The sequence below is a fragment of the Leptonychotes weddellii genome, chromosome 1 (assembly GCF_054177405.1).
Source record: "Leptonychotes weddellii isolate Sample4059 chromosome 1, ASM5417740v2, whole genome shotgun sequence".
NCBI lineage: Eukaryota > Metazoa > Chordata > Mammalia > Carnivora > Phocidae > Leptonychotes > Leptonychotes weddellii.
The window spans coordinates 134841467-134863165 of NC_138369.1; the positions used below are offsets into that span (position 1 = coordinate 134841467).

The 21699-nt window shown below is 44.6% G+C and overlaps 2 protein-coding genes across 2 annotated transcripts in view; one reads left to right on the forward strand and one right to left on the reverse strand.

Annotated features, from left to right (window-relative positions):
* The window catches only part of B4GALT4 (beta-1,4-galactosyltransferase 4), a 36336-nt gene extending 30113 nt beyond the window's left edge, over positions 1–6223 (forward strand). Inside the window, exons 8-10 of the transcript XR_014149300.1 lie at positions 1611–1687; positions 3628–3781; positions 5958–6223. The gene's annotated coding sequence lies outside the window, so the exon portion shown is untranslated. The remainder of the gene's footprint in view (positions 1–1610; positions 1688–3627; positions 3782–5957) is intronic.
* The window catches only part of UPK1B (uroplakin 1B), a 28755-nt gene continuing 9309 nt past the window's right edge, over positions 2254–21699 (reverse strand). Inside the window, exons 2-8 of the mRNA XM_006730425.3 lie at positions 19051–19138; positions 17841–18041; positions 15267–15341; positions 14456–14578; positions 11407–11586; positions 6814–6897; positions 2254–3055 (exon numbers count right to left, since the gene is read on the reverse strand). Coding sequence (XP_006730488.1) covers positions 3005–3055; positions 6814–6897; positions 11407–11586; positions 14456–14578; positions 15267–15341; positions 17841–18041; positions 19051–19119 — 783 coding nt within the window. The 5' untranslated portion in view covers positions 19120–19138 and the 3' untranslated portion in view covers positions 2254–3004. The remainder of the gene's footprint in view (positions 3056–6813; positions 6898–11406; positions 11587–14455; positions 14579–15266; positions 15342–17840; positions 18042–19050; positions 19139–21699) is intronic.

Genomic DNA, 21699 nt, shown 5'->3' on the forward strand with positions numbered 1-21699 from the left:
TTTATTTTTTTTAAAGATTTTATTTATTTATTTGAGACAGAGAGAATGAGAGACAGAGAGCATGAGAGGGAGGAGGGTCAGAGGGAGAAGCAGACTCCCTGCCGAGCAGGGAGCCCGATGCGGGACTCGATCCCGGGACTCCAGGATCATGACCTGAGCCGAAGGCAGTCGCTTAACCAACTGAGCCACCCAGGCGCCCGATTTATGTGTTTATTTTTAGGGGTGGAGAGGAAGAGAGCAGACTCCCCTCCCCAACTGAGCCCAGAGGGGCCTCAATCCCAGGACCCCAAGATCACCACCCAAGCTGAAACCAAGAGCCAGTTGCCTAACTGAGCCACCCAGGTGCCCCTGAGCAGTAGGCTTTCCAACATTCCCCGTACACAGCCCACCAGGAGCCTGAGTGGCCACCTGGGAGGAATCAGCCAACCAAGAGACCATGATGACCCATCTGGCATTGCAACCAAGTAAAACCTACCCCAGAGTTAGCCTGACTCATTTTTGGTGTTAGATAGTAATTGTTCTTTGTGTACCTGATAAGCAGGCCCATGGTCTGTTGGAGAAGTGGCATTTTCTCAGGATGGTTTTGTCTGGGTGGATCTTGAGCCCAGCAACCTGCCAGCTCCCAAGAGCCAGATGCCCCTGCTCTCCTTCCATTCCCTGGCCTAGTGGGGCTGGAGGTGGCCTTGGTGAGGCTGGACCTGGGCCGCACCCTGAATGGTGGTTTGAGTCCCACTGTGAGGCCCACTTCCAGTCCCAGAAGCCAGAAGGAAGAAGGGGGAAGGCTGGGCTTTCATGGAAGGTGGAGAGGGATGGAAGCAGGAACCAGGCAGAGTGGGAATTGCTCTGAGGTTAAACTGAAGACCTCTGGAGCAGAAAGCACAGGGGTTCTGAATGGCCTGACTCTCTGCAGAGGAGTCCTCAGGCCTGGGTTTGTCTCAGCTGAAAGGTATGTCCTCCTCAAGTGTTGGTGGCCTGGACATAGTGGGTACCTGAGTTCAGGGCCTTATTTGGTTTTGGGGTAACAAAAACCTGTCCATATTTATAGTGGAATTTGCACCTTCTCTGAAGATGAGGCTGAGGCTCCACTAGGAATCTAGGTGGAGAGGGGACAAGGGGCACTGACTAAAGGCCTGTGTTCTTTCTAGGTACGTCTTGGTAGGGAAGGCAGGAGGTAAGATGTAGAGAGCAGCAGGAGGGCCATCTTGCCCCACAATAGCGCTTCCTGCTCCCACTGCTGCCTTGGATTCCACTAACGAGAGATCAATTTAGTTATCAATGAAAAATCCACAGGGAAGATTAAGAGAGTGGAAACTAGTTGTCCCTCACCCCTTAGTATGAATTAGTCTGCACAAAACCTTTCCCTTAACCTAGCTGAGATCAAATCACAAGGAGAATGGAATTTTGTGGGTAGACAGAGTCTTAGGGCATGCACAAAGCCCTAGAGGGGAAGTCAGAAGTGGATCTGAGGCAGACTTAGCTCAGCCAGCAGAGAACATGAGGCCCTGGAAAACCTGGTTAGCAGTGGAAGAAAAAGGCATCAGAACACATGGGAGGCATTTCAAAGCCTGGCCCAGAGTAATCTGCTTCCCTCTCTTTCTTTCTTCTCGAAGACCATGGAGAGAACCTTCTCAGCTAAGTGCAGGGGTCATTTATCCTGACACCCGAAGCACTCTCCGGGAGACACAAGGTGAGGCACGGGTGGGGCAAGCTGGTTGGGAGTCAGGACAGGAGCCTTTGCCCCCCTGTGCTGGGAATTAGGGATCAGGCTGCTTGCTGTCCCAGCTTTACCAGCAAGTGTGCCCCCACCCCACTCCTCCCTTGTCCCTCCCAACCCCGGGGCTCAGCCTAACTCACCAGGGTGCCAGGGTGTGGGATTGGGGCACTCCTTGGGACTGAGTTGGCTGTGAGTAGGACCCTGAAGAAAACCTACATTTCCTTCATAGGGGACGTAGTTCACAGCTGGAAGTTCGAGATGCTTCCATTGCAGGAGGAAAAGGATTGAGGAGCCAGAGCTCCATCACCACTCCTGGCTAAGTGCAGCAGGAGTGAAAAGTAAAAGTAAATTTAGAAGTTCCAACCATCTAACTGTACAGCAAGGTTACAGGGCATCCGGCAGGAAACCTCGCCCGGTTGCATTTTCCATCTCCTAAACGGTAATTCCCATGAGCCTAGAAGGCTCTTCTGTTGGAACACTCATTTTGTTACACTTGTATGTGACCAGTTATGCCACTGGTAAAAACAAAAGAAAATGAACATATTTAAAAGCCCTCTTTATTTATGAGACTTAGACAAATGCTGAATTATAAGAATTTCTTTCAGGACCACAAATGGAAACATAGTTCAGAAGAGAAATATTTTGACAGTAAAAGAAATTAATGGGAGAACTGAGCTTACTACACGCATGTCACCCTGCCATGTCTGAGAGGAAGTTCCACTATTAACTCAAGTTTGGGCATTGTCCTGGAGAATACAAGGGTCCTAAGGTGGCATTCAGGGAATTGTTTGAGTCTGTGTCGTTGAGAGCCACCATAGAACAAGGGCCAAAGATCTCTCTCAGCAACCTTTTCCTCAGTTCTCTCACCTGGGCAAGACTGAGAAGAAGGAAAGCCTTTGCAAGTCTCTTTTAGAAAGCGGTGAGAAATACACGCAACCTTGCTGTCCAAATACAGACTTGGCTTGCTGTGGTAACACAGGTTCTTGTGGAAATCTTTATGCCCCCAAATTAAAAATAAGCAGGGATGGAAGTAGTTATCGACTTCCTTAAGTCTCCCTTTCCTACCGGCTGTAAGAATGTTGCAGAACCCTAGACCAGGCTGAAATACTATTGAGAATGATTTTGAGAGGCTGAGAGCTCAGCAAACACCACAGCAACTGACTTGGCAGTTTGAGCAGGAAGGCACAGGGCCCCCGCGGGGTGCAGATGTGGGCTCTACTAGGAGAGCTCGCTTGCAGCACCAGGTCCAGAGTCACTGGAGGAAGGTGGTGTGGTGGTGACACTTTGTTCTTAATATTCAGTTTTGCTCCAGTAGAACATGGTACCCAGGAGAACCCAAAACTAGAATACAAAGGAAGAAAACAAAAATAAGGAATTGTTTTAGAAACAACTCATACTTGGGGGAAAAAAGGATGTTAGGTTCACTCAGGCTTAGATGATGCTGAATTTTTAAGAGTAATCTTGCCTCAAGAAACCTCATGGGGCAGAGCTAACTATCCTGCCACTCAGCGATAGCGTCTCCGTTCCCCCTTTCCTGCACCAATCTGCACTAGACTTCCCTGTCTGCTGGGGTTGCACCTCTCACGTCTGTGCTGAACCAGCCCCCTGGGGAAATTCTTTCTTCTTCCCATCAGGGCTAATGGCCTTCCAGTGGATTCCTATTTCTTGTATGTACCAATTGGAGGTACAAGTTTCTTGCTTTCTAGCATTGAATCTCTCCTCCCACCAACCCCCTCTTTTCCCGGAAATGCTGGGAAACTGTGAGCTAGAATGGCTGCCCCTGAAGAATGCCACAGAACTCAAGGTTTTTGACTCGGGCGAGGGGTGAGAATTTCTGGGTTCTGGTTCTGTTGCAGCTGTACCACTCCTCCCTGCATCTGGAAGGTAATGATAATATTCTTCACCTACCCCAGAGTCAGACGATGGAATGAGAAAGAAATACTATGACCACTAATGTCTGGTGTTTATTGACAACTTACTATACATCAGACACTGTTCTGCGTGCTACACATACAACCCCAGTGAATGCTTCCAGAATTCTATGAAGAGACCAAGGACACAGAGAAGGTAAGGTACTTACCCAAGGAGACTGGCTCCCTACCTAGCTACTATTGTGGGGATTTAATGCTAAAAGTATTGGATATAATGTCTTGTCCATAGCAGGCCTTCAATACATTTAGTTCCTTTCACTTCCCTCTTTTGAATTTCAGGGGGACTTACTAGATTCAGAGTCCATTTGATGCTTGTGGAAATGTCAAGAGTTTCAACTGGTCTGGAGTTCTAAGATGGTTTAGAGCCTTTAACATTATCCCACAGTTCCTGCTAGCATTGCACGAACAGAAACTTCACTGTTACCATTTTCCATTCATTCAACAAACTATCAAGCACCTGCTACGTGCTCTGCTAGGCCCTGGGGATACAGAGGGCAGCTGGTTCCCAGGCTTTTGGCAGAGACAAATACATCGTAGCGGAGTGACGGTGACACGACAGAGGTGTGTGTGGGGTGTCCTGGGACTTCCTGAGGGTGGGTGAGCGTGAACTCTCAGAGGAGTTCACTTTCCCTTCCTGCCTCACTCAGCTTCTCACCCTGAACCCAGCATTGCCTAAAGTGTGGTGCACAAACACCCAAGGGACCCTTGTGGGTGGGCCTGATGTCAAGACCATTTGCATAATTATATTAAGACTTTATTTGCCCTTTTCGCTGTTTTCCACATTTGCACTGATGGTGCAAAAGCTGGAGAAGGTAAAAATGCTGGCATCTTAGCAGGATTCGAGGTAGAGGCATTGAACTGTGGTAGGAGTCAGTGTATTCTTCACTGCTATGTACTTGCAGTTAAAAAAAAAGGCACTTTAAGAGATTTAGAGTTTTAGAATTTTGAGACTGTTTTTGATGAAACAGTAAGAATGACTAGTTTTATTAAATGTTCACCTTTGAATATACATCTTTTTTTTTGGAAAGATTTATTTATTGGGGCATCTGGGTGGCTCGGTTGGTTAAGTGTCTACCTTTGACTCAGGTCATGTTCCTGGGGTCCTGGGATCGAGCCCCGCATCGGGCTCCCTGCTCAGAGGGGAGTCTGCTTCTCCCTCTGCCCCTCTCCCCCGTTGTGTTCTTTTGTTCTTCTCTCAAAGAAATAAATAAAATCTTTTTTTTTTTTAAAGATTTATTTATTTGAGAGACAGTGCACGTGCGCTCCTGCGCGGGAGTGGGGTGGGGAGCCCAACATGGGGGGCTCGATCTCAATACCCTAAGATCACACGACCTGAGCGGAGATCAGGTTAAGTGGGCACTTAACCAACTGAGCCACCCAGGCGCCCCTGAATACACATCTTTTTAATATTCTTGCAACAGAGAGTATGCGTAAAGTAGTTTTGTTGCATCCTGAAATCTGATGGTTGCCTTAAGGAAAAGCACTTGTGTGATTGTTTGATTGTATACTGAACTAGCCACTTTTTAAAAAGATTTTATTTATTTATTTGAGAGAGAGTAAGAACACGAGCTGGGGTGGGGGCGCTGTGGTTAGAAGTAGTGGGAGAGGGAGAAGCAGACTCCCCACTGAGCAGGGAGACCGATGCGGGGCTTGATCCCAGGACCCCGGAAACATGACCTGAGCCGAAGGCAGCCGCTTAATGAGTGAGCCACCCAGGCGCCCCTGAACTAGCCATTTTTTCATGAAACATGATTTTTACTTGAAAAAATGATTAATAGACGAGCTACAGTTATTCAGATTGGATGTTTGGCAGACATTTTCTCCAAAATTTACAAAGTGAGCCTGTCTCTTCGAGGAGAACAACTGGCAGTATTGTTGCCAGTGATAAATTTGGGCGCTCAAGCAAAAATCAGGCCACTTGTTTCTGTCATGGTGGGTTGATAGCATCCCCACGATAAAGGTCCTTTCCAATGTGGCAATAGCAACGAATGTGATTTCTTGGTAATGAGTAAAGAATTCAGCCAACATGTGGAAGATCAGCATAACTCAGTGAACCAGTATTTTCCCAAATGACCAATGCATGATGTTATAGAATCATGAATGGGTAAAAGATTTATGCAAATTGTAAGACAAACCGATGTAAATGTATTTTAATATAATAGAGTCTGAAAAGTTTGTTCACATAGTTTTAGATTCCACATTGCAACTAACCTTTAAGAAACTGCTCGTTGTCAAGTTCTGTGTAGTACCAAAGAAGAATATTCACAATTATCTTTCGATAAGGCTATCAAAACATTCCTGGTTTTTTTCAGCTACCTATCAGTGTGAGGGTGGATTTTCTTCAAATCCTTCAACCTAAGCAACATACTCTAACAGATTAAGTGAAGAAGCAAATATGAGGACCCAGCTGTCTTCTATTAAAACCAGACACTGAAGATACTTTTAAAAATGTAAAACAAAGCTACTTTTCTATTTTTTGTTTTGGAAAATAGTCACTTTTTCCACAAAAATATATTGTTAATGCTAACATGTAATTAGTTTATTATTGTTATTTCAAAAGAATTAATAAGTACTTTTTTTTTAAAATTCTGGGTTAATTTCCCATAGGGTAAATATAAATGGATATAGCCGCCATAAATAAAAGCTTGTTGGAGTCCTCAATAATTTTTGAGAGTGTAAAGGGGTTCTGAAACCAAAAGTTTAGAATTGCTTCCCCAATATAATGGCTCTTAATCCTGACAGCAAATCAGAATCATATGGAAAAAAAATTTTTTTTTAATGCCTGGGTCCCTGATCCACTGAATCAGAATCTCAGAGGTTAGGGCCCAGGCATATTTTCTTTTCTCCAAGCTTCCCCAGGAAGTGATATCTAACCACTTAGATTTCTTTGGTATCTAACTATAATGAATTAATGAGATCCAGAGGGCTGGAGCAGCAGACAAATGCTCCCCCATCAGCTAGGGGAACTGGCTAGTAGGGCACATCCCTTCCCCTGGAGGGGATATAATCGCCCCACCTGCCAACCGAATCCGCTGTCCTTGGCCTGGTGCCCGCAGCTTCCTGACTAGCCCTCAGGTCTGAGGTTTTGTTTCCAGACTGGCTAGTGTGGTTGGGTTAACCAGGGGCAATCTCAAGTTCTCTCCTTATCAAGTGCAGAGAAATACTCACAGTCCAGCAGAGAATGGCAAATCCAAACCAGGCCACCCCCCAGGCGTGTCGGTTCATCGGTCCAGAGATGAGCTCATAGCATCCCTGGAGGAGCAGGTGATTCCACGTGGGTGTGAGAGAAACCAGAAAAGAAGATGTAAGGGATGGGTGGGAAAGCAGATTTCCACTTGGATCAATACTATTCCAAAGTCTGGGTTAACATAACCAGGTTATTTCCACATCCCCTGGAGAGCTGGGTATTAATGGGGCTTTGCTGAGGGAATAGAAATAGTCCTGTTCAACAACTATTCTAAATCACATTATTTTGTGTCTTTACCACTCAGTCTAACAAAGGTGCTGCTATTTTAGGCTAACATTTTTTCGTATTGAATACATGGGCAATGTATTCTTTTTTTTTTTAGTTGTAGTATAAAGTACAATATAGTCTTAATAAAATTTGAGTATTTTTTCTCTCCTTACAGATTTTTTTGGTGTTTTTTTTTTTTGAGGGCAGAGGTACCTTTTGATTTGTTTGTTCTTAAATAAAAGTGCTTCTGATCTATAAAAATCAAAGGGTTTTTTTTAACCATTAAAGGAACCCCTATTTCATGCTGTCTAAATTCTCATTCGCTATCATATTTCAACGTATCTTTATTGGATTCTAGTGACACCTTGAGAAGCCACGGTATGCATGCAAGCGATTCATTTTTTATTAATCAAATCATTCATTCATGCATGCCATAATCCAGTGAGTTTTTATATGCAGCACACTCTGTTCCAGTCACCATGAAAAGTGCATGGGGTTAGAGCTGCCCTCTGAGTGTCCTGTGCTAAAGCTCCGGGAGAAGTCTAGGGAATGCAATAGCCAGGTGGTTCCAGGGACCACTGAGGTCCAGAGCGAAATGTCCTCAAAAGGCTGACCTTGAAGTTTAGACCCTGCCCAGTGGCTACAGGTGAACACTAGAGGTTTCATCTTTCTGACCCTGCTCGAGGCCCTTGTTAACCCACTTACACACCCTGACTTTGCTAAGCGTTTATTTCCCTCCCATTTACTCTTCTCTATCTATGTTATAGGCATCTCCATTCACCTATGTGCTCAAGTAAAAAATTTTGAAATTATCTTTAACTGTTCTTCTCTTATCCAACATCAAATACTTAAACAAAACCTTTTGGGTCTACTTTGAAAATATATCTCAAATCCAAACACTACTTCCTGCTACCGTCTTGGTCCACTATGGTCTCACTCCAGAATTACTACAACAACCTCTTAACTGGTCTCCCTGGGGCCTGAGTCCACTGTGGGCACCCTACTTATCTTTATACAGTGCCAGAGGGATGCTTGTAAAACATAAATCAGATCACTTCAAATCCCTGCTCAAAAGAAATGGCTTTCTACCACCCTTAAAATGAAATTCGGAGTCCTCCCAGTGGCCTATGGGGCCCTGTCTGACGTGGCTCTGCCTCTCTCTATGAGCCCAGCATCCTCTACCGGAGGCTGTTTCCCTGTAAAGCTAATGAACTTAAGCTTCGGGGCTGCTTACGTACAAGACCATTTCAAGGCCCTGTACCTAATTTTGTATGCATATTTTTAATCGTTTTTCCTAAGGAGGGGATCCTTCCATGCAGAGTCAAGCCCTACAAAATCTAAATCATCCTTGGCTTCTACTCTTCCTTCACTCATTCTGGCCTTGCCATGCTGATGTCCTTGATGTTCCTCTAAAAAGCTAAGAATGCTCCCACTTCAGGGCCTTTGCACCTGCTGCTTCCTTTGCTTAGAACTCTCTTCTCCAATCTTCTTTAAGTGAGTGTCTCATTTCCTCACTTAATTCAGAACTCTGTGCAAGTGTTATCCCAATGAAGCCTTTCTTGACCACCATAGAGAAAAACACTCTTTCCCCTGTCATTCCCTTATATACTCACCCTGCTTTACTTCTGTTCATGGCATTTATCACTACCTGGAATTGATCATGTATTTGTTTGGTGTCTCTCTCCTATACTACAGTACGAGTACGAGGGCAGGGATCTTAGTGTGCTCATTGCTGAATCTCTGGAACCCAGCCCAAGTGCCTGGCACAAAATAGGCACCTGATAAACATTGACAGAATGAATGGAGCCCGATACGAAGTAATGATTACAACAGGATCATCTATGACACAGTAACTCACAAACACCCCCGTATCCCTTACTCACGGATCCTCATGCCAATCTTGGGAGGGGGTCGTTTGTCCTAATATGTACCCATAGAACCCACTTAGGTCAGGCGCCAGGCGCCGGGCTGGGCATTCAGCGGTGACAAGACAGACATGGGTATGGTTCTCATGGAACTCACAGACAAAAGCCCCAGTTTTTTCACCTCTTCTAATTTAGTTCCTTCTCATGGTGGGGTTTTTTGGTTTTGTGTTGTTTTGTTTTGTTTTGTTTTGTTTTCTCATTGTAGTGGTGCTTCCCTTGATCTTCAGTTCTGTGATAATGTTCCTGAGGTATAATGATCAGAATTTGCCCATAGCATTTCTGGGGCCGATGGACCACATGTAAGAATACATATATCTGCATCTGACATGCTATGTGAAATTCTGTTTTCTTCTATTTTCCCCACATTTATGAGGACATCCCTAATTTTGTTAGCCTTCATTTATGCAATGTAGATTTTGAAAAGCTGCAATATGGATATGAAAAAGAGAGTCATTCCCCTCTTCAGTCACTCACCCACCAACCATTTCTCAGTGCCTGCTCTGAGCTAGGCAATATGTGAAGTACTGAAGATGCAGAATTGAGTAATGCCTGGTCCTCGAGGAGACTCAGAAAAAAATAGACTTGTGAGCAAATACTTAAAATATGACTCAAGGCACCAACTGCAATAATAGAAGTAAAGTATAGGAAGTACTGGGTGGCATATTTTACTTGGTAAAAAGGGATTGCTGTCGGAGAAGTAGCAGGACCTATAACTCAGAAAGAATGGTGGTGTGTGCGAATCTGGGGGACTGGGAGAGGGAGAGGCGGAAAGGTGTCGAGGGTGAAGAATGAGTGAGATTGAGAGAGTAGGAGCACAGAGAGCTGGGGACAGAGAGAGGAGTTTCAGGTGTAGAAAGAACTTTGGCAGGGGAGTAGGGCTACATGATGGTAAGTTTGTAGTTGTGGTGTAGCTAGCGGGCAGAGGAGGTAGAAATGTTAAGGACAGGTGAGGCCAAGGAACCTCAAGGGAGGAGGTGGGAAGGGTTGTCCAAACTCACGGGGAGGTCCCTTGCTACTAGACACATTACATGTCCTTGGGAGATCAGCTGATTATCTCAGGGCAAATACCTTTTTCTGTCCCTTTTACAGAGATACAATCCAATCCAATCAAGATACGTTTGTGTGGGGCCATGCCAGGGTTGAAATACTGAAAGCATTGATTATTCCTGCTAGTGAGCATTATACTGCATATTGTGCTGATAAGAAATACATTTAATTTTTAGAGCAGTCTGAAAGTAACTGGTTAAAAGGACACCAAAACAACATTGCCAAAAAGCTAAATAAGGGTTGCTTTGAAGGACTCTGAAAAATCGTCTGCAGCACTCCCATGCCCTTTTCTGGATGAAGGCAACCGATCTTAGTCCAGGCACCCTTCCAGGTATGGCATGATGATCAGCTGTTCGGTGTCCTTCATTTTGAAGGAGCGCTTTGTATTATTTACTCCCAGACTAAAGGAGTCTGACATTTCTTAATATTTACTGAACTGGGACACAACCAGCTTCCCTCAAAGTGGTAACTCGCAAAGCAGTAGAAGCATTTCGGAGGCTGACTACAAGTATAGGAGAATTCTCTGCAGGCTTTTGGGGAATATTTCCAAGTTCTTTCTTGTCCTTAAGTCTGGGCTCTGGAGCCAGGTTGCTTGGGTTTGAATCCTGACTCAACCAATTACTAGCTGAGGGACCTTGAACAAGGTACTTCTTACACCTCTATGTCTCAGTTCCTCGTCCATAAAATAAGAATCATACTGGCACCTACCGTTGAGCCCTAAATGAGTTAATATATGTATGGCACTTGGAACGGTATCTAGCTTTAAGTAAGTACTCAATAAATGCTAGTTTTCAGGATCATTATATCATTCTCATCAGGCTGGAAACACTTTCTCAAAAACCATCTGTATGTAAACTGCCTTCTACCCAAATCATCAACTTAATATTCTTTTAAGACCATCCTATATTACCACTGAATAATGAAGGTGGTTATATAATTGCTGCATTTACTGTCAGCACTTGCCACTGCTTTGGCACTAGCGAAACACGCTTTTTGTACATACCCCTTCCAATTTACAGTTTGCAAAAACAGAATAAATCTTCATTTAATGGAAATAGTTTTTGAAATACCAAGCCTATATTCTATTGTACAAATAGTTTGCATTTAAGCAAAGTTGGACTTTGCTATTGCAATTCTCATGTTCTGTTGATTTTATTAAAAGGTAGATTTCCCCAGAAGAGCCCTAGATTAGCATCTGCATTTTACTGACAGAGAAGGAAATAGTTGACATAAGGTTTAGGGAAAAAGGATGCAGAATTCTTCATGAGAGATTATTACCTATAGTTAATCAGTATTTCCCTCATAAAGAGCAGGTATTGGACAGAGAGGACTCACCTGCTTGTGATAGTAACCAGGCACTCCTAGTTTGCAGGCCTCCAGGTTGAGAGGTTCTTTAAGATTGTTCACCACACAGCACTGGCGAGGCCAGGGATAGTCGGCATCATTATTCTCAGTCCGGAAGGCAGACGTATATTTCTGCCAGTCTGATGGACCATTTACACCACAGCAATGGTCCTGCCAGCAGAGGACAGATACAAAATTCTCTTCCATGCTCCTTGCTAGAGCCATGGATGTAGCAACTGAGATTTTGTGGAGAAAGAAGATATGGAAAGTATACCATATCTTACGTTTACTAGAATTCCCCAAATGAGAGCTGAGGGTATCGATAACCTACATTTTAGAGCTTACAAAATACTTCAACATTTGTTTGTTTTTTTTTAAAGATTTTATCTATTTATTTGAGAGAGAGAGAATGAGAGACAGAGAGCATGAGAGGGAGGAGGGTCAGAGGGAGAAGCAGACTCCCTGCCGAGCAGGGAGCCCGATGCGGGACTCGATCCCGGGACTCCAGGATCATGACCTGAGCCGAAGGCAGTCGCTTAACCAACTGAGCCACCCAGGCGCCCGAACATTTGTTACTCTATTAGCCACTAATGAGCTCTGATGAGTTCAACTCCCTACTATGCCTCATCTTCCTTCACTGTAAAATATGGCCTTGTTTCCTTCACGCAGTCCATGGTCCTCAGAGTTCCTGTGAGGATTAAACGAGCTAATGTGCCTGACCTGTCTAGTACACTGCCTCGCCCATAGTAAACCCTTAATTATTATTATTATTTTTTAAAGACTTTATTTATTTATTTGAGAGAGTGAGGGAAAGTGAGAGAAAGAGAGAACATGAGCGGGGTGAGGGGCAGAGGCAGAAGCAGACTCCCCGCTGAACAGGGAGTCCGATGTGGGGCTCGATCCCAGGATCCTGGGATCATGACCTGAGCCGAAGGCAGACGATTAACCGACTGAGCCACCCAGGCGCCCCAGTAAACCCTTAATTATTATTAATACTAATATCTTGATACAGCAATGTGAGGGAGGTATGATTATTCTCATATGACATATGAGCAAATTGAGAGTCAGAAAACTAAAATTTTTAGTAGTGACGAAGTAATGAGTAATTCTTCTTATTTTACATTTCTGTACTTTTAACATTTTCTAGAGTAAACTGGAAAAAAATAACCCAAACCTAGTGGCACACAGCTCTGCCCCTACATAAGAGAGGAAGATCAAGGAACACATAGGTAATATCCTCACACTCTGGATAGAGTAGAGGATAGAGGATAAAACATATTTCATATCACTTTCCTTCCTTTGTAGAAATTCTGCTAAAATGTTTCAAGGGAAGAAATTAAAACTATAGACCCGGGCACCTGGGTGGCTCATTTGGTTAAACGACTGCCTTCGGCTCAGGTCATGATCCTGGAGTCCTGGGATCGAGTCCCGCATCGGGCTCCCTGCTCAGCAGGGAGTCTGCTTCTCCCTCTGACCCTCCTCCCTCTCATGCTCTCTGTCTCTCATTCTCTCTCTCGCAAATAAATAAAATCTTAAAAAAAAATAAAACTATAGACCCCTCTCAACTTTCAGAATGAATTAACTTTCAAACAAACTTGATGGTAAATCAGCTGTCTTTTATTTGAGAGAGAGAGAAGGAGAGAGAGCACAAGCAGGGTGAGGGGCAGAGGGAGAAGCAGACTCCCTGCCGTGGAGGGAGCCCAACACGGGGGCTTGATCCCAGGACCCTGGAATCATGACCTGAGCTGAAGGCAGATGCTTAACCCACTGAGCCACCTAGGTGCCCCAAATTAGCTGTCTTTAAAGCATATCCTATTTTGTCACTGGATTATGGAAAATACCTTGTGAAGGAAAATAATTATCCTATATTTTGATCTGAGCCTCTTTGGGGGAAAATGGTTAAGTTCAGACTGGGTTTTTAAAAGTTGGTAAGAAGATTTTTCAGATGTGTGGCCATTTGCATTTTCATTTGAAGAGCTTAGTTCTTGCTAAGAGAGTGGAAAAAGTACATGACCTATAGTCAGAAGAGTGACAGAAAGTAAAAAAGTGGCCAGTGAATTGGAGGTCCTAATGGGGTAAAAAGAATGGTTGGAATGGGAATATTTAGATAAATGAAGGAAGTGCTAGAGGATAGAGGGTAAAGAGACATCAAGAAGGGGGCCAAGGCCAAGGGAGTTGGCTGATGATGCACTGTGAGCCAGTGGAGGGGGAGGGAGGCAGGGGGCAGTGTGAGAGTTGGGTCAGATTAGGGCTTACGTAGGGATAGACTTTCACATACACAAGGCAATGTAGGGGTAATAGTGGATATTCTGAAAGACTTGGATTTTTGATGATATTTAAGGTAAACTTGCATATAAGGTATGATGGCCAGTTACAGACAAGTGGGCAATCAAGTCAGGTCATAGCCCATGGTCCTTGGCAGGATTAGCCCGTCGGTACTAAATAAGCAAAATAGGCAATATTTGCCACTTGAGTTCACTGTGATGTGGAGGAAGCAAACTTGTTCTTTCAGTGTAAGTGATGCTTGAGTTCTAAGAGGCAGTGTGTGTGATTGATCTCAATTTCTTATCAATGTCATTATCCCTAAATGGAAATTAATCAACATCATGGCTCAGAAATAAAATATAGATTTATGGGTTCCACTGAGTGATGTGCACACAAGAGGAATAGATAAGAAGAATAAATGAACTTGCCTATGTCCAGTCTCTTTTTCTTTTCTTTTTTCCTTTTTTTTTTTTTGAGAGAGAGAGAAAGCCTCTGTGAGCAGGAGTGGGGCAGAGGGAGAGGGAGAGAGAATTTTAAGCAGGCTCCATGACCAGCCCGATGCAGGGCTCTATCTCACGACCTTGAGATCATGACCTGAGCTGAAATCAAGAGTCAGACACTTAACCAACTAAGCCACCCGGGCGCCCCAGTCCAGTCTCTTTTTGAATGAAACCGTCCTAGAGGCCGTGGTCCCCACTCTTTGACTTCAGTCCCATCCATACCTTCACTCCTGGACACTGGTTTAGGCACAGAATGCCAAAACTGCAGGCATTACCTGGAGCATGAGTCTGTCCCAGGTCTTGGTGACTCCATTATTTTTCCATTGGTCATCATTGTTTGGAGGGCTATTGTTTTGGTACCTCTCCAGCATCTGCTTCAGGAAGAGGTTGGGTGTGAGCTATGGTGGGAGGAGACAACAAAAGGAGAGTTAGCACGCTCATCCCCAAGGAAGCAAAATGATTTGCTCAGCCTATTGCTAGGGGCACTCAACATCGTCTCCTGGAGTAAAACTTTGCAGAGGCCACGAGAAGGGGTGGGGTGGGTGTGAGGCTGGATGGCTGAAGTCCCCATGAAGGGAGAAGATACCCCCCACCCCCATCTTCAAAGAAATCGCAGTGAGACCAGGTGGGCAGGCATTTTAGGGTGGCTTAGGCTAGGAAGTGGAGAAAAGGAGAGAAAGCAGGATGTTGAATTGAGAGGAAATCTTAGATGTGGTGGATTATTGATCATCCTACGGGAGGGCTGGTGGCCACGGCCTAGTGTGAAGAGCATAGCAGTATTAGCTTGGGCCCCAGGAGTTGCTCGGCCTGGACTCAGGATTCTCCTCTTTCACTTACCAGCTGTGTAAACTTGGACAAGTTACTTCACCTTTTTAAATCTCATTTCTTTATCTATAAAGTGACCATTGTGATAATACATATAAAGTTATTATGAGGATTAAGTAAACTTGTATATTTAATATTAATGCACATATTGGAGTGCCTCGTACAGAGTAAGCTTAATACATGTCAGCTATTGTATTGTTACGATGATAATGAAGATTCCTATGGTCATTTTCGCTCTGTGCTTTTTGTGATTGTACTCACAAAGTCTCGTTGTGTTGCTGCTGTGATACAAGACGCCACTTCAAAGCCATATACTATAAACATCAGAATGAAATACTGGAAGGGAAACAAATGGGGAAAAAAGGAATTACATTTATCTCCAAAAAAGAGAGAATTAAAAAAAATAATTGTCATATTCTTTCAGCATATTCATCTAAGTAAAACCATCTAATCATTAATGAAGTTATTCAACAAACCCTCATTGATCAGCTGTTTGGAGCAAGACTTGGTGCTAGGTGCTAATCAGCTCAATTCCCTCCTTAGCCCCAGAGAACAAATGACTACTGAATACAGAGCTTTCTCAGCCCAGTACCCTACATTTCTATTTTAACTGAGCAAAACAAACACAAGAGAATGAACTGATGTGTGCATGCATGCGTGTGCATGCGTGTGCACGCGTGTCTGTGTGAGTGCGTGTGTTTATTCATTCAATGGCTGGCGAGAGAGTCTTGGGGGATCAGACACTATATAGAGCTTTATAAATCCCCTCTCGGTGAGAGAAATTTTCTTTATGGGTTATTGAAACTTTAGAATTACAGAGGTCAGAAGAAGATGAACCGGATCGTGTTTAACATCCATCGTCTGTCCTGACAAGGGTCCAGTCTCACCAGAAAGGAGCGGGCAGCCTCCAGGTACACAGCCCTTCGCCGGCACTCTTCTCTCAGCCCCCAGCCCTGCAGGTATGGGTCAGGCGAGCGGAACACACCTCACTGTGTGTTGCCCTTGTGTGTCTGTGTGTTCACGCTCGCACATGGGCACACACACTTTCGCATGATGCCTCCCCACCACACTGCCTCTATTTATGACTGAGAAATATCTGAACAGCAAGTTGCCTCTGAATCTGGGATGGGAACTATTTGTGAGGGTCTGTCTTCGCTTTCCTCAGTCTTGCATGTTTGCTTTGGGTCCCTGCGTTCTTCTAGGGAAGGGGCGCTGCAGTCAGTGTAGGTGGGGGAAGGCAAGGAAAACTGTGTTCTCTTCCTGGGCAGGGACAGCTCTCTGAGCAGGACCCTGGGCTGCCCTAACGACTCAGCTACTGCTCACAGAAGGGCTTTGGCTGGGGAGTCAGTAGCAGGAGCACCATCAGAGGCCTCATAACATTTGCTGCCTTGTTTTTTGTCAAGAGCTTTGGTGGTTGGGGGCACGTGGCTGGCTCAATCCATAGAGCATGTGACTCTTGATCTCGGGGTTGTGAGTTCGAGCCCCACATTGGGTGTAGAAATTACTTAAAAATAAAATCCTTAAAAGGAAAAAAAAAAAGAGCGTTGATGGTTCTTCTTAAAGGGGCTCGGAAACCCCTTAAAGACACTCCAGAAAGGAGGCCTGGGGTACAGGGGTTTTCTCCATCAGCCCCTGAGAAGGTGCCTTGCTCCTTCCCTTTGCAGGACATGGTGAAGAATGTTCCCTCCTGGCTGCGTCAGGCACACGTGGCTGGCCCAAAATGAGACCAGGATGCAGGTGAAACTTGTCTCTGGGGACACCTGCCCCTCCTCTCCCTTTCCCTGCATTCGTTTCTCCAGTTGAAGAAGTGGGTGCTTTTGCCCTGGAACCAACTCATGCTAAAGGAATCAGGGAATGTAAATGTTCTGCATTCTCTGGGTGCCGGGACAATGTTTAGATCACGGGAAAAGTAAACCAACAAGCATCTTAAGTTGCTGGGCTTGTTCCATAAGATGTAACTCAGGTCCTGCAGCATTTGGGTAGGAGAGTTATTTTAGGGTGGGGAGTGGGGGTGGGACGCCATCACCATGTGAGAAACTATTGTCCTAAGCATGGGGGCAGAGAATAGAGGTCTAGGTCCAATACCAAGGGTTCTTAGCTCTGCTGGTTGCAAGTCTGCTTCCATCTACAAAGGCAGGGCGTGACCTTGCTGTCTGTGGCTCAGGACAGAAGCCTCTCTGTGCATGCATGGCGTTCGAGATCCACAGGCACGTGGGAGCTGAAGCTGTCCTCTATCCTCTCTAGTGCTGTGCATCAAGGTTTTCTAGGGTCCCTGAAGAGCAGAATGAATGCAAAATATGGGAAATGCAGGTCTTTATACAAAATCATTGGCCTTGAGCTCAAAAATGTCAGAAAAAGATCATGTTTTCTCTTAAAAATTCGTGCATATTTTGTATTTTATATCCTAAAATGTCAACGACTGATTAATATTAAAATAATGCTTTAGACTACTTATTGTCAAGAGAACAAAATCTAATGATCATGTTCTCACTCTGTCTCTTCTTTGGCCTATGTAGCTCCTGGTTGAACCTGCTGGATGTGTGCAGACACCAGGTAGAGAAGCACAGAGCTGGAGAGTGCTCCAGGGTCACCCCCAGGTTTCTCCCCTGTGGGTTCTCTACACTGGAATCTTCTGGACTTGCAATAGTGGAGGACATCCTTGCCCCCACATGGACAAGCTTCACCGTAGGGAGAGTCTCAGCCTCCTTGTCACTCCTCCCCTGGCTCTCTGCTCCCACCTACCCCACTACAAGCCAAATCACTGTGCTCAGGGAGGAAGAAACAGTCCATCGAAATTGATCCAGGAGGCAACTGTGGAGAGTTTTAAGGTCTCACCGCCAGAAGAGTTTTCCTGTTGGATTTCATGATGCCTACAATGCCTAGAACGGACAGGCAGAAGAGGCAGATGCCGACAAACATTCCAATCCAGGCGGCCCCATAGATGTCATCATTGTCAGTGGCTTCAAGCAGCGCGTAGAGGCTGTGCTGGTCAGATACGAAGAAGATGCACTCTGCGGTCAGGGCGATGCCACACATCTGGGGGAGAGGGCGTTCTATCAGGCCGGTGGTCAGGAGAGCAGCATTGGGAAAGGGATGCAGAACAGTGGGGAGGGGGTTATGAGAGAGACTCACTCCGTCCCTGCATAGGGTCAAAGCCATGGACCTAAACTCATTACCAGGAAATCAAACAGCTCCTTCCATCCTATTAATAAGTTGTATGCTTCCTCCCGCATGTCACTCTGTCTTATTGCTATTTGGGAAAAGACCCAGGCAATTTTAGACCATCTAGAGTCGTTGGGGCATGAACCACTCAACAATATCTTCTTGTATGGGGATAACCTCCCACTTCCACTGCCCTCTGCCCAAATTCCTGGATTATAGTATTTGAACTAGTCCTGGTCATACTCATCAGTGCCAGAGAACCAAGGAACCTTGGTGGTTATCTTTCCCACACTCTGCATTTTATAGACGAGGGCTCTTGGCCTTGAAAGCCGATGACTTGTCCAGAGTACAGTTGGTGGTGGGGCTGAGCCTAGAGCCAGCGATCCTGACTCTTGAGTGCGCTGTCAGCACACTGAGCCCACACAGCCTGGACTCCAAGCCGCTCTGACTTTCCCGGCACTGGCCTCCACGTGATAAGGACATGTAAACGCAAACATCTGTCCCCAACAGCCTTAACAGAACAGTTCCATGGAGCTCAAACCAAGGTGAAATAGGAAAGATACACCAAAGTGTGTGTGTGGTGGGAATGTTTGGACATTGACCATGGTGGACATGGCTTCTTTCAGATTTTTGTGTTTTAAAGTTGGGAGGGAAATATCCTTTTTTTTTTAAACCATGGTCTTTCAACATATTGCATAGTTATATATGATTATTTATATAAGTTCTAGCTAACATATTTTACTAACACATTTCCTGGAATGAAGAAAAGGGAGAGGAAGCCAGTAATTATATCATTATTTTCCTTTAAACTCTCACTTTTGATTAATCCAAAAGCTGTGATTACAGAAGGAACAGAATTTCCTGAAAAATACTCGTTACTTACACCAACAATCACATTTCCAAAAATCAGCAGGCCCTGGAAGCAACGAATGGTCGAGTCATCTTTGGCCATCTTCAGGATTTGGCACAAGCTGGAGACACAGTGGAGAACAGTACAACTGAATAGGACCAGGTGACAAATGCTTCTCCATGTTCCATGACATGACTACCTCACACCATCGCAGATCACCTTCTTGCATTCCAAGGCATCCAAACCAAATTCAGGCAATCATTTAGCAAGGGCGGGAATTTGGTTACTAAGCTCAGGAATCACTATAATTTTTTTTTTTTACCATAATTTTATGAAGAGGAAGAAGAAAAAGGGAAGCTTGCTGGAGTCTGATCAGTGACTTTTAGTGGTCCTTTAAGGGGTGGAATATGCAGACTGCACACAACTGTGTGATGAACTGAGGTCCTGCACATTGACAAGTGCAGACATGGGGTGCTGAGGACTGAGCAGGGGTCCTGGCATGGCTCTTCCTGCCCTTGGTTGTGGTGAACCGAAACCCAAAAGGTAAACCCATGGCCAAAGTTGGCAGATAGGGCCCATATGGGCTACAGGCAGCTGTTAAAAACCATTATTATCAGAATATTTTGTTACCTTCAAAAATAATTGGCAATTTAAAAAGTACCCTGCTTATTTACCCAAAGGATACAAAGATACAGATTTGAACAGAGACCTGCACCCCGATGTTTACAGCAACATTATCAACAATAGCCAAACTATGGAAAGAGCCCAAGTGTCCACTGACTGATGAGTAGATAAACAAGATGTGAGATATATATATATATATATATATATATATGTATATAAAACAGAATATTACTCAGCCATCAAAAAGAGATGAAATCTTGCCTTTTGCAATGACATGGATGGACCTAGAGGGTATTATGCTAAGCGAAATAAGTCAATCAATCAGAGAGACAATTATCATATGATTTCACTGATATGTGGAATTAAAGAAACAAAACTGATGAACATAGGAGAAGGGAAGGGAAAATAAAATAAGATAAAAACAGAGAGGGAGGCAAACCATAAGAGACTTTTAACTATAGGGAACAAACTGCGGGTTGCTGGAGGGGAGGGGAGTGGAGGGATGGGGTAACTGGGTGATGGGCATTAAGGAGTGCATGTGATGTGGTGAGCACCAGGTGTTATATGCAACTGATGAATCATTAAATTCTACTCCTGAAACCAATACTACACTATATGTTAACTAACTTGAATTTAAATAAAAACGTGGAAAAATAAATAAGTAAATAAAAATAAAAAAGTACCCTGTTGCACAAGGCAGGGAGTGGGAGAAGAGGGGCTGACGTATAGTTCCTTCCATGCACGGCTCTCCTCGATGCTTCTCACACACACATCTCATTCTTATAGCCCAAGATTAGGTAGAAAACAAAAAAAGGTGAGGAGCCTCATCCTGCCAATGAGGAAACTAGAGCTTTAATTTAGGTAATTAAGATCTGCGGGGTCATGCAACCAGTAAGCGGGAGAACCAGGCTGGAGACCTTGGTCTGTGTGACTCAGGAGCCAAGCTCATCCTCCAGCCCACACTGGCTCCCAGGAATTATTTACGAGGTTTAGTGCTTTGTATGGCACTAAAAATAAGTGGGCCTCTCCCTTCTGAGGAGTCTCTGGAAGGAACATGAGGGTAAGTGTCTGGGTCAATTCCTTTAGCTTTTGTACTTTAAAATATCTTCAGAAAAGCCATCCAGATCTCTTATTGTGGTATTGATTTAAGTGACTAATCACTTCTGCATTCATGCTCTAAATCAAAATGTATTAAATGATACAACTTGAGTTTTGAGGTATACAAAGATAATAAGGGAGACTGCTGTAGTCTAGGATTTTATGCTCTAGTAGGGAAGCTAAGATAGTTCCTAAGTAGCGTATTTTAATACGTCTAGTAAGACCCTGAGTGCTGTGGGAGTTCTGAGTAGGGAAGATGTAAGCCTTGCAGAATGTGTATGGTTTTGATAAGTAGACTAGAGATATAGGGCGATGTGGGAGGAAGGTGGGAGTCACCATTCCAGGGAAAGGAAAAATCAGGGAGCAGAGACCCAGAAGAGCAAGGTGACCATGAGATAGCAACTGAGGCAGTTTGGCTAAAATCCCAGTTTGTATAGGGGATTAAAGGGAGGCAAGCTTTCTACTTGACTCAGACCTTGTTAAAATTTAACTTCATTGTTACACTGTAAGCATTAACAACTTTCCACATAACCTCAACTTCTCTATTTTCCCTTACTCATTTGCCTGGACAGCTGTGGGAATTGAAGGAGTTAAAATCCATAAGTGTTTTGGGCCCAGAATTGGGTGCATCAGGGGTCCTCCATCAGTGTTTGCTGAGTGAATAGAAGAAACTGGGCCATTGTTACAAGATCTTTCTGTGTAGTTTCTGCTTAGAAGTGACATTCAGAAGGGGGAAAGATGGCGGAGGAGTAGGGGACCCTACTTCAACTGGTCCCTGGAATTGAGCTGGATATCTACCAGACCACTCTGAGCACCCACGAAACCAGCCTGAGATGTAAGAAGATTTGGATCTCTACAAGCAGAATATCGCAGGCGGTTGGTTTTGAGGTACGAATCGGAGAGCTGTGATTCTGCGGGCAGATATCGGAGGATAAACGGCAGTGGGAGGGTGCCTGGCTG